At 37.2% G+C, this 12,119-nt stretch overlaps 2 protein-coding genes and 1 long non-coding RNA gene across 3 annotated transcripts; 2 read left to right on the forward strand and 1 right to left on the reverse strand.

The window, feature by feature from the left end:
- Positions 1 to 292: 292 nt before the first annotated feature.
- LOC107582257 (chymotrypsin B-like) lies at positions 293 to 3,280 on the forward strand. Its single transcript, XM_016268030.1, has 8 exons — positions 293 to 387; positions 887 to 904; positions 1,832 to 1,892; positions 2,009 to 2,088; positions 2,199 to 2,280; positions 2,618 to 2,798; positions 2,908 to 3,038; positions 3,119 to 3,280. The coding sequence occupies exons 1-8, from the start codon at positions 293 to 295 to the stop codon at positions 3,278 to 3,280; spliced, it is 810 nt and encodes a 269-aa protein (XP_016123516.1).
- Positions 3,281 to 7,122: 3,842 nt separating this feature from the next.
- On the reverse strand, positions 7,123 to 7,775 carry LOC107582258 (chymotrypsin-like protease CTRL-1). Its single transcript, XM_016268031.1, has 3 exons — positions 7,571 to 7,775; positions 7,348 to 7,478; positions 7,123 to 7,266 (listed from the first exon to the last, which is right to left on the reverse strand). Exons 1-3 carry the CDS (start codon positions 7,773 to 7,775, stop codon positions 7,123 to 7,125), a joined length of 480 nt encoding a protein of 159 aa, XP_016123517.1.
- Positions 7,776 to 8,968: 1,193 nt separating this feature from the next.
- On the forward strand, positions 8,969 to 10,057 carry LOC107582284 (uncharacterized). The gene is made up of 3 exons (XR_001608934.1): positions 8,969 to 9,043; positions 9,795 to 9,907; positions 10,011 to 10,057. It is a non-coding gene; the product is annotated as an uncharacterized lncRNA (long non-coding RNA).
- Positions 10,058 to 12,119: the final 2,062 nt, after the last annotated feature.

Genomic DNA, 12,119 nt, shown 5'->3' on the forward strand with positions numbered 1-12,119 from the left:
TGGTCACCAATTTATTTGATTTATTTGACTACTTTCATCACGCATATTTATTTATTTATAAACACATTTATTTATTTATTTGTGTATTTATTTGTTTTTTATTTCTGCAGGTTTGGTCCTCCATACCTAAACAGCTGTATTCTAATTCTTTAAACACCTAAATGTACACTAAGAGCTAATCTTACCTACTATAGTTAAACTATCTATGTAATATTACTCCTCGCTGTCATTAGTGATAACTAACCCTTAAACATGTCTGAATTTGTAAAAGAAAAAAAATCACTTACCGGAGATGATGAGCGAGCGCTTGGCTGCTGATCCGCCATTTTGGCGCCAGTGGTTTAAAACGGTGGCACTTCGTGGAATCGATTCATCTTCCCTCGGATAGTAATGCCTGTGACAATGATTACATATTTTTGACAGTCGTTTCGCACAATGCACTTCATGGTCGCAATTCGCATGTCGTGCGTGTAACAGAGCTTTTTTAATCTCTTTTTTATCGCCCTGGTCCCCGAAACGTCAAGGCCGATGCCTTGTCTCGTATTCACAGTCATGTGGAAGCTACTTGCGTGTTTGTGCTTAACTAATGCTTAATTGTGAATGAGTTAGTCATTAATTAATGCTTAACTGAAGCATTATTCTGGAGCCTTAAAATAAACTGTTACCCAATTTATTTCTCTCTATTTTGATGTACAGAAGACTACAGAATGAGTAGAAGCTAGAGCATTATGACAAAACTTCATGATCAATAAGTTCATTATCATCAGGATGTCAAACAGAAGGCAGACTGCATATGTTAAGTTGGGCGTTTCCACTGGTGACCAAAACAATGATTTACAATAAGCTGCATAGTTGTTAATTATGTCTCTTCCTTGTCTCTTTCCAGTTCACAGAAGCAGAACTGGTAACGTTAAATTCTTGCACAGTCTGAGACAATAACAAGCTACTGACCAGACAAACTAGTGAGTTCAAGAACAGGGACTGTCCAGGAGCTTATTAGAGACCAATGTGAACATCACTGTTGTGCGTTGTTGTCACTGAACATCCTGCAGTATCTTAGATGTAAATCATACCAGAGCTGCATTGATGACTAAAACTGAAACCAAAATCACTTTTAGCTGCTTTTTTATTTTAAAATGAATAATCTGAAATGACTGCACAATAATTAGGCTACTATAATCCACCAATAGTTTGTGGAGACTTGCACAAACTGTTTTTCACTGTAAATGATGCCTCATATCCGTAGTTCAAATGTCTAACTCATCAGCAGCCAAAGAAAATAAATAAGTAAAACTTGATAGCCTAATAGTTTACTGTACTATAGTGTTTTCTAAAAAGCATCATTAGAAATGCATGTAATGTTGCTGAGGAGTGCAGTTAAAGTAAATTATAAATACATATTTTGACAGAAAATGGCTGACATGATGCCATCTGTTACCGGTGGCTATAAGATGTCCTATAAGATCTCGTTTGATGGTTTGTTAGTTTTTGTTTACTAAACTGCTTGTGCTGTTATAAACTGATTTAGTACTTTTATTTTCACTTCAGCGCAAAGTTACACAATTTCACTCTCTTCCTCTTCAGCATCAGACATAAACGGATTAAACGTGACAACAGACAATAGCAACAACAAAAATGTTTTCCATCAAAAACATTTAATAAAATACAATTACAGAAGTGAAAGCATAATGCTTCTCAAGGAAATAGACAGAAGTCATAAACACCTTCTCAAGGTCAAAGAATGGATCATCCTCTTTGCACGTAAGACATCAGCTCTGTACAATGAAGATGCGGAATGTCTCCAGTGATAACAGATCTAAACATTCCTCAGCTATGAGATCATTGGAGCTGATGGGATGGACCTTCATCACGTCTCAGATTTTTCAGCTGCTGTAAATGATACTAATTCTGTCTAAATGTGTCTAATTCATCTGTTTTTCAAACACACATTTGTCTGCTTTGTTTAAAGAATAAATGTCATGTTTTAATGCTTTTACCTTTGAAACAGCTGCCCAGTGGTTTCCACTTCTGTGGAGGATCCCTGATCAACCAGAACTGGGTTCTGACTGCTGCCCACTGCGCTGTCGTGTAAGAGTCTTCAATCTGACAAACATCACATACAATCATGGTTAATGGATGCTCTGTCAGCTTTCTATTGGTCTTTTATCTATTCATTTTATCTTTACTTGTCTTTTTAGGGTCGGCTATCACCGTGTCATTCTTGGAGAACATGATCGTGGCTCCAGTGTTGAACCCATCCAGGTCAAACTAGCTTCCAAGGTAACATTCTTTAATGATTTCAGAGCAGAATAATAAAATGAGAGATCAACTGAAAGTACTGAATATCATTCTTTAATCAAAACTGAATCCTTGAGGTCGTCTATATGTGTCCTTCTAAAAGTTGCCAAAATAAACTTTTTTTTTATTCATGCACTGAAAATTCTGTAGGCTATAGGAAAGAAAATATCATTCTATAAACTCAGTGAAAAGTGTATAATACAAAATGCATGAAAGTGTTAAAATGAAAACAGAAATGAAGAATGCTTGTACCTTAGATCATATTTTATAAAGTTGACTGTCACTAGTAACTGTTCATCCATGTTTTGTTTATATGCAGGTCATCACTCACCCGCTCTACAGCAGCACGACTGTCAACAATGACATTGCTCTGGTGAAACTGTCGTCTCCAGTCACATTCACTCCCCGTATCTCTCCTGTATGTCTGGCTCCATCAACCATCAGCATCCTGCCTGGAACCCGCTGCTTCACCACTGGCTGGGGCCAAACTGCCACCACAAGTATGTCACCTCTAAAACAAAGATGAACTTCAAGAATTACTGTTGTATATTACTTGTTGTTGTTTTTCACATGATTCTGAACAGTCTGAGGTCTGATTTTATTTTTTAGCGAGCCCTCTGATCCTGCAGCAAACAGGCATCCCCATCATAAGTCCTGCTGTGTGCAGTCAGATCTGGTGTCAGAGCACTATCACTGATGCCATGATCTGTGCTGGAGGAGCTGGATCGTCATCTTGCATGGTGCGTGAAGACAGATCAAGAAAAACACATTACTGTATCAGTGTTGCTGCTGTTCAATCTCAAATGTGTGTTTTCCACAGGGTGATTCTGGTGGTCCTCTGGTGTGTGAGCGTTCAGGGGTCTGGTCTCTGGTGGGCTCTGTGTCCTGGGGAAGAAGCAATTGTGACACCCGTTATCCAGTAGTCTACGCCCGCATCTCCCAACTGCGCTCCTGGATCGACACGACTATCGCTTCCAACTAGAGCACCAGTCTGAGCATTTATCCACCAAGGGAGGGAAAAACACATTTTTAATTGTTATTATGTAATACAGTTGATCTCTGTTGAAGGTGTTTTTTCTGAGTTTGTGGTTCTTTTGATCTGTTACTTCATGTTACTGTTTTGCTCTTCCAGCTGTACAGATAATAAAAAATGAATAAAAAAGAAGAGTGTGTTGAAAAATGAAATTAATCATCTGATTATTTTAAAATGTAATGAGATAAGTTGCCATTATCCACATAGTAATACAGCAAAATGAATTATAAATTTAATTAGCTTTAAAATGTTAAAGGAAAATATAATTTTTTATTTATAATTTTAATGTTCAATTAAAAAAAACTGCCTTCCCCTTTCACAGCAACAAATGACAGACAACAGTGACGTAAGATACATGAGCAGTGCAGACTTGATCAAAACTGATAACGTCAGCCACAAAAAATCCCTCTGATTACATGATCACATTGAAAACATTCTTTGGTATCCGCTTTTGTACACGAGCCAAGACAGTACCAATCTCTGTCCTCCATCCATGTTGCTGAACGTGTGACAAATTTCATCAGAAGCCAAAGAAACCTGAAGAGAAAAGTTGCCATTAGAATATGACAGACACTGACGTTCCATTTACTTATTCAGACAATCACTAAAATTAAACTCATAGCAGAAGACATGTTTGCTTCTGAAGTACGGAATAATGCTGATTGATATCGGATTGCATCAGATTTATCTACACTTTCATGAGCTCATTTTTTAAATTTAATTTTACTGAATGAGTTACTGAGCATCTTTCTGATTATTTGTTAAGCTATGTTAGGTGGATGACTTAAAAATACCTCATGAACTGAAATTGTAATACTGTCATTATTTTCATTGTCATTAATACTATAAAATTACTTCAAGGGGAAATTCTTCTTCTGTCAAACACAGAAAGCTTCATAAAGTTGATTATGTAAAACACTTCAAAAGCATAATAAGCCATTTTCACTTAAGGTTATATTGCTAAACAAATTCAAAAGTGGATTCATGAAGGCTAGGATGAAGATCGCTGGCCCCTCATTCACCAGGTCTAAATATAATTGAACTTTTAATCAGTGATTCAGAAGAACAGAATACATTTCTACATCCTTCATCCCTTAATGAGCAAGACGCTTTTGTTTATGAAAAATCATGCAGTATTTAACTAAATACATGTCTGGAATAGTAAGCAAATATTTAAAAACAAACCAACATTGGTTTAATAGTAAAGGAATTGGAGATATTTGATACTACTCTACATAATCAGCGGTCCTTGATATTATCTTGTTATTATTATTATTTATTTATGTTATTTTATTTATTTTTTTATATATATATAAACTTGCCTACAGAGCAAACAGGTCTGTGGACGATGCAGTCAACATGGGATTGCATTATGTTCTGCAACATCTAGACAGACCAGGGACTTATGTGAGGATCCTGTTCATGAACTTCAGCTCGGCCTTTAACACCATCATCCCAAACCTCCTCCTGCCCAAACTAACTCAGCTCTCCGTGCCCGCGTCCGTCTGACAGACAGACAGCAGATAGTGAGGCTGGGAAAACTCACATCCAACACCCACACCATCAGCACTGGAGTATAACTTTGGAACACACACTATTTATTCACTCATACACTTATTTATCTAACACACATACTCTGTCTACATTTCAATTTGCACATAATATACCTGTACATGTACAACTGTCTATTCTTATATACCTATACATACAATTGTCGATTTGTATATTTTTATTCCTTATTTACTTATTCTATTTTTTTATTTTTTATTTATTTTTATTTTTTTGTTCTGTCACTGTCATTCTGTTACACTGCGGAAGCTTCTGTCACGAAAACAAATTCCTCGTATGTGTAAAGCTGCTTCTGACAGTGGGGGATCCTGGCATGGGCAATATATGCAGCTGCCTAAGGCGGCTTTCTTTTCTTCTATATACTTAATTTTGGCGGTTTCTATAGCGTTATATGACAAATGTCCAGAGCGCAGTAATGTAACGCGATAGCGCATCCATGTAATGCGCGAGCACAAAGTTCTCCACTCGCAAGCGAATTTCCTTCGCTCTCACACTAAACTGGACGTGCGCTTTTAAATATACAGTCTTCTCTTATGAATTGGCTCTGCTCTCTCAGATATTGCGTGTGCACGCTCAAACTTTGTTCTTGCATCACTGAAGACCAGAAGAGCTTTTTTTAAATTCAGGACTGTCACGAAAACAAATTCCTCGTATGTGTAAAGCTGCTTCTGACAGTGGGGGATCCTGGCATGGGCAATATATGCAGCTGCCTAAGGCGGCTTTCTTTTCTTCTATATACTTAATTTTGGCGGTTTCTATAGCGTTATATGACAAATGTCCAGAGCGCAGTAATGTAACGCGATAGCGCATCCATGTAATGCGCGAGCACAAAGTTCTCCACTCGCAAGCGAATTTCCTTCGCTCTCACACTAAACTGGACGTGCGTTTTAAATATACAGTCTTCTCTTATGAATTGGCTCTGCTCTCTCAGATATTGAGTGTGCACGCTCAAACTTTGTTCTTGCATCACTGAAGACCAGAAGAGCTTTTTTTAAATTCAGGTGAGTAGGCTTAGCCCACTAAATGGAAGCAAGCTGATTGTAGTCAGCCTTAGTTATTTATTTTATTATTTAATACTTATTTGAGTTAAGTGCTTATTGTAAATATGTATTTATTAAATTATTTTATTTAGTGCACGTGTTGTTGTTTTTGTATAGCCTATAATTCTACAATAAACGCGTATCAACCAGGCGCGCTTCCAGATTTAAATCACTGAGGGTGCTTCTGAAATTAGTGAGGGTGCTCTAGTCTTAATGCACATTTTCACATATTTTGTCCCATCCATTGCTATAGTTATAATGTCAACCACTGCTATTTCGAGAGTGAATCCAGCATAAATATGCAGATGTCATTCCCGAAATTTGCAACGTGTGTGTAGCCGAAAAACAAATGTTCTGCATTTTGAATGGATTTGATCTAGGATTTGACTGTATAACTCAGCACGGAATAAAAACTGGTGTCTGTTGCAGCCTTTAGATATGACACAAAACCAGCATGGCTGGAGGAGGATGAAAATGTTTTCATTTGAGTAAAGCCTTTAAGACCCTTTAAGTGGTTTTTTTTCATTGAATATGTACAATTTCTCATGTGGTAACATCTAATTTATTTGATTTTATTCAACCCAAAATATTAACCTAATTAACCTACACATACGGTTACAGTGATAAAATAAAATAAATAGCTCCCTAAAATAACATTTGCTGGTTAGCACCTCTTAATAGTGTACCATAGATTCTACAGTGTTTTTTCTTCTTCTTCTCATCACGCTCATTTTGGTCATTGCGGCCACCCTCTTTTGAGGCAGTGCCCCAGCCTGCCTGGCGCCCCCACCCAGCCCACTTCCATTTAAAATGCTTTAGACACGCCCCTAATCTGACCAAACCACATTGTTTAGAGCTAGATGAGCCGGATTAACTTGCTGGTTTTTGACAGTTCACAGAACTGAGAAAGACATGGTAAATATAAAAATGTTTTAAAAACACTACAGCTTATTGGAAATCATTGTTTTGGTCATCAGTGAAGAAGCCCAACTTTACATATGCAGTCTGCCTTCTGTCTGTTGATTGACTGATCATGAAGTTTTGTCATAATGATTTAACTTCTACTCATTCTGCAGTCCTCTGTACATCAAAATAGAAATAATTAAAGTGTTCGGACAGTTTACATACAAATAATGTAAAAAAATAAATAAAATAAAATTACGTAATATCATGGGATGCTGATTAGGTAGAGTAGGAGCGCAGTTGGGAGATGCGGGCGTAGACTGCAGGGAAACGGGTGTCACAAGTGTTTCTTCCCCAGGACACAGAGCCCACCAGAGACCAGACCCCTGAACGCTCACACACCAGAGGACCACCAGAATCACCCTGTGGAAAACACACATTTGAGATTGAACAGCAGCAACACTGATATGTTAATCATGTTTGTCTTGATTTGTCTTCATGTACCATGCAAGATGATGATCCAGTTCCTCCAGCACAGATCATGGCATCAGTGATAGTGCTCTGACCCCAGATCTGCCTGCACACAGCAGGACTTATGATGGGTACACCTGTTTGCTGTAGGATCAGAGGGCTCGCTAAAAAAGAAGAAAACATGACACATTGCATTGCACAGTAAACAGATGTGTTGTAATTCTCTCAGTATGTTTTTGTTTTACAGATGACTTACACGTGGTGGCAGTTCTACCCCAGCCAGTGGTGAAGCAGCGGGTTCCAGGCAGAATGTTGATGGTTGATGGAGCCAGACATACAGGAGAGATACGGGGAGTCAGTGTGACTGGAGACGACAGTTTCAGCAGAGCAATGTCATTGTTGATAGTCGTGCTGCTGTATGACCTGCATATACACAAAAGATGGATGAATGGTTGGGACATGATGGAGGTCCATCCCATCAAGGTTTATGGCTTCTGTCTATTTCCTTGAGAAGCATCATACTTTCACTTCTGCCATTGAACGTTATGAAATATTTTCGATGGAAAACATTGTTGTTGCTATTGTCTGTTGTGATGTTTATTTCATTCAAGTCAGTGATGCTGAAGAGGAAGAGAGTGCAATTGTCAGTTATGAGAACTGCACTGAAATGAAACTAACAGTACTAACATTAGTCTTTGTATCAGCACAAGCAGTTTAGATTAAACAAACAGTCTAGTTAAGTCACCTCTATTTGTATAAAACTTTATACAATACAGATTGTGCCAAAGCAGCTTTACAGTGGCAAACAGGAAAATAGTTAGTCAATAACGCAAGAGGACAATAACAAACAGTCATTTTTCAAGTTAAAGTCAGTTCATTGATGATTCAGTGATGTCATCATCCAGTTCAGCTCTCTTCCAATAGTGTCTGTGCAGTCAGTCAAGCATCCCCAACTAAGCAAGCCAAAGGCGACCAAAACTCCACCAGTGACAGAAATGGAAAAAACTTCGTTTTTTGTTTGTTTGTTTTTTAATCGTAATTTCTATATTGAGCTCAAAAATTAACTTTGGCCATGAAATATCAGTCTAAGGACTGAGGTAGAGTTAAATTAAACAGATCATAGATTTAATATATGGATTTATGTTTTATTTATTTTAGTGCGAGTACACCGACACAAATGAATGACTTTGACAATAAACATTATTCATATAAAATATAATAAAACAAAAAATCAGTTGTGGAACCAGATGTGAAACCACTGGCTGTAATGGAACATGACACTTTGGAAGGTGTTATTTATTTTTATGACCACTAGATGGCCACAGCATAAACAGTTTAAAAAAAGCTTCGAGTAATGAACCTTTTTCCGATACAATTGTGATGAAAGCTTCACAGGTTCAGAACGCTTCACTTCACCATCACTAAAAAATATGGTTCATAAACAAGAAACCCTTGAAAAGCAAGGGGAGAGAAAATTCACAACAGAGCCTCCACACACACAACCACACGTTCTGTGGTGGAAATGCTGCTTAAATCTCCACTGCTCCCTTTCATCCTCCTGTCAGTGTTAACGGCCAATCATTGGTGACAGGTGGCGGCCATTACGAGAGAGAGAGAGAACAACAACAACAACAACAAAACAAATACTTCCTGGGACGTAACAGATGTTCATGTTGGTCTCCAATAAGCTCATGGACAGTCCATGTTCTTGAACTCACTAGTTTGTCTGGTCAGTAGCTTGTTATTGTCTCAGACTGGGCAAGAATGTAGCTTTACCAGTTCTGCTTCTGTGAACTGACCTCATGCATCTTATGCAATCCAGCTGAGACACTTGTCTTTAAATGTTTAGCTATGAGAAGGAGGATATAGTTTTGTGGAATCATAACCATTTATGATTCGTCATAAATATTCCCCTTTTTAGAGCTAATAAATAATAATAAACGTTACAGGTATGAAGATGAAAAGGTTTGGGGTAAACATTCTTCTGCTGAGAAATTAACCTCAAGGAAGAGACATGACTATACTGCAGCCTAATCATGAAGTTTTGTCATAACGCATAGCTTCTACTCATTTTGTAGTCTTCTATGCATCAAAATAGAGAGAGATAAAGTGTTTGTACAACAAGGTGAACACAATTAACAATGTAATATCAAGGACTGTTGATTAGGTAGCGTAGTATCAAATATCTCCAATGCCTTTACTATTTGGATTGTTTTAAAACGATTTCTTACAATTCCAGACATTTATTTAGTTGGATACTGCTCACTGAGAGATGAAGGATGTAGAAATTTATTCTGTTCTTCAGAACCACTGATTAAAAGTTCTACCAGAAAGACTCGGGAGGCAAGATGACATAATATTTATTTAACAACAGACCAACAAACTAAAACAAAATATAAATGTGATAAAGTTATTTGGCATAGGTCCCGTCTGTAGCTTGCATCCAGAGGGTTGCTAACTCTTGCACTTCCTGCCTGAAGATGAAGGCAGGGGCGCAGCAAACCCCCAGGAAAGTATGGACAGGGACCATCCTGGTGGTGGAGGGGAGGATGGGGGTGAATGTTGGCGTCATCATCTGAGAACTCAAACATGTGTAAGTACCGATCTTATATACTCCAAATGTTAGATGATGATTGGTTTGATCTAAGCGTAATTGGTGACGTAACATTTTCCGCTTTCATTTCAAACACATTTAGATCTGGTGATTGAGGAGACAATAGAAGGAACTGGACTTCATCCTAGCATTCATGAAACTACTCTTGAAATTGTTTAGCAATATAACATTAGGATAAAATGGCTTATTGTGCTTTTGAAGTATTTTCCAAATAGCACCCTAACCAACTTTCCCCTTGAATTTCCTCTTGAAGTTTTTATAGAATTTCATAGTAATAATGACTATGGTCACTTAATCACTAAAACTGCTAAATCGTTCTCTTTTTTTCCTAATTTCTAATCTTTTATAACTTAATATCATCAGGTATTTTAATAAATCTGAAAAATTAACAGCACGTAGACTAACAAATTCTCAGAAAGATGCTCAGTAACTCATTCAGTAAAATGTAATATCAATGGAGCTCACAAAAGTGCAGCTATATCAGAAGCAATGTGACAGCAGTCAGAATTATTCAGTACTCCGTATTCAATTATTCTCTGTAAGAAAACGTCTCAGGTTACGCATGTAACCATAGTTCCCTGATATTAATGTCAAGCCCCTTAACTCACTTTACAGGTGGTCTCTGCTCTCCGATTGCAGTTACAATGACATTTAAACACATTATGCACTCATAAACAATTGCCTATCAAGTTATGTGCTGGCAGTGGTTTTGGTAAAGCTATAGTCTCAGAACAGTCAGCCTTCCCTGTCGTGTATCACCATGTTTAAAATTCTCATGCTTAAAGTTGTGATGAGATCTTATCGGAAGATAAAACCCTCAGGCTTAATGTACATTAAAAGAGGAAACATACTGAGGAACAAAACTGTCATAGAGACTTTATGGTTGGGCTTTTTTGATTTGGTGCAGATATCTGTCACTATTTTCACTAAGTCAGGGCTCTTCAATTAGCTTCATTTGAGGGCCGGATTATCGAACTGAAAATTTGAAGGGGGTGGGGGGCCATCCCGATCTCTTTCAGGGGAGCCTATGAAATTAGAAATTAAATTAAAATGCATATTCAGCAGTAAAATGAACTAATATCTCAAACAGTAACATCTATAAAAGGTTAACAATAGTGCTGTCAATCGATTAAAAAAATTAACTAATTAATCTCACATTTTTCTGTAATTAATCATGATTAATCACATATTAATATATTTATATTGTAATAATTTCACATTGAACCTCCAAATGAATGTAGAAACAACATAAAGATGGTATATTTTAAATGTGTTTAATGGCATCTTTTTACTAAGTCGCCTGTTATTAATGAAGACCAGTATCACTGACAGGCCTACCAATAATGCTACTGATGTCTCCTTAACTTTTAATTTAAATGAACTTAAAACAATCTTCACATAAACTATAAACTGTAAATGCATAAACTATAGATCAATTTTTAATCAAGCTACAAAAGTTAATAAGCGAGCCACTCTTTGGCCCTATGCAACCGCTTATATCGCTTATTAGGTAGCGCCAGCACTGCGTAGGCTACAGCAAACATACAGCAAATACAGAGACTTTCAAACTATACTCCATATATGATAATCGTCCTCATCCAGTGTCTGCACGATTTCTCGCCAGAAGTTATAACCGATAACACTTCTTTACTTCTTTATACTCGTTTAAACTAGAGTTGTGGATATCTCATAAGCCCCTCACACAAGCACTTGTCAATGCTGACGTATGTTGATGTTGCGGTCTCCGGTAGATTGTAGTGCAAAAACAATTCAAGGCATATGTGCAACCAGCACGTACTCTTCCCTCGGGCCGGATGAAGATGATTGAATAGCCGCCAATTGAATAGCCCTGCAAAACAGCATGTAACTACTATTATTTAAAAAAAAAAAAATCATATTTTTGCATAGTGTAAATAGAATCTATCGCTATTTTCATTTAGTGTAAATAGAATCCATTGCTATTTGCACTTAGTGTAAATAGCATCTATCACTAAGAAAATATGCTATTTACACTTAGCCACCGCCATTTTTTTTTACAGCTGATTAACAATAAAACACTGACAGCCAATCAGACTTCATTCAAATTTAAAGGTCTTGTGCATTTAAAAATAGCTAGATTCAATGTTTAGATATGCTCGAAACATGAAGGCTCGTGACGATACATTGATGTGTAAAGACACGAAACGATCGG

Source organism: Sinocyclocheilus grahami, unplaced genomic scaffold (genome assembly GCF_001515645.1).
Source record: "Sinocyclocheilus grahami isolate Dianchi unplaced genomic scaffold, SAMN03320097.WGS_v1.1 scaffold42.1, whole genome shotgun sequence".
Classification (NCBI taxonomy): Eukaryota; Metazoa; Chordata; class Actinopteri; order Cypriniformes; family Cyprinidae; genus Sinocyclocheilus; species Sinocyclocheilus grahami.

Bases quoted from the DNA above. Each gene is read 5' to 3' on its own strand.
- LOC107582257 (XM_016268030.1), top strand. From the start codon at position 293: ATGATGAGCGAGCGCTTGGCTGCTGATCCGCCATTTTGGCGCCAGTGG. The intron at 1,893-2,008 runs GTAAATGATACT...CCTTTGAAACAG, and splicing joins TCTCAGATTTTTCAGCTGCT to CTGCCCAGTGGTTTCCACTT. The intron at 2,281-2,617 runs GTAACATTCTTT...GTTTATATGCAG, and splicing joins AGGTCAAACTAGCTTCCAAG to GTCATCACTCACCCGCTCTA.
- LOC107582258 (XM_016268031.1), bottom strand. From the start codon at position 7,775: ATGTCCCAACCATTCATCCATCTTTTGTGTATATGCAGGTCATACAGC. The intron at 7,479-7,570 runs GTAAGTCATCTG...CTTCTTTTTTAG, and splicing joins GGGTAGAACTGCCACCACGT to CGAGCCCTCTGATCCTACAG. The intron at 7,267-7,347 runs GTACATGAAGAC...TGTTTTCCACAG, and splicing joins CTGGATCATCATCTTGCATG to GGTGATTCTGGTGGTCCTCT.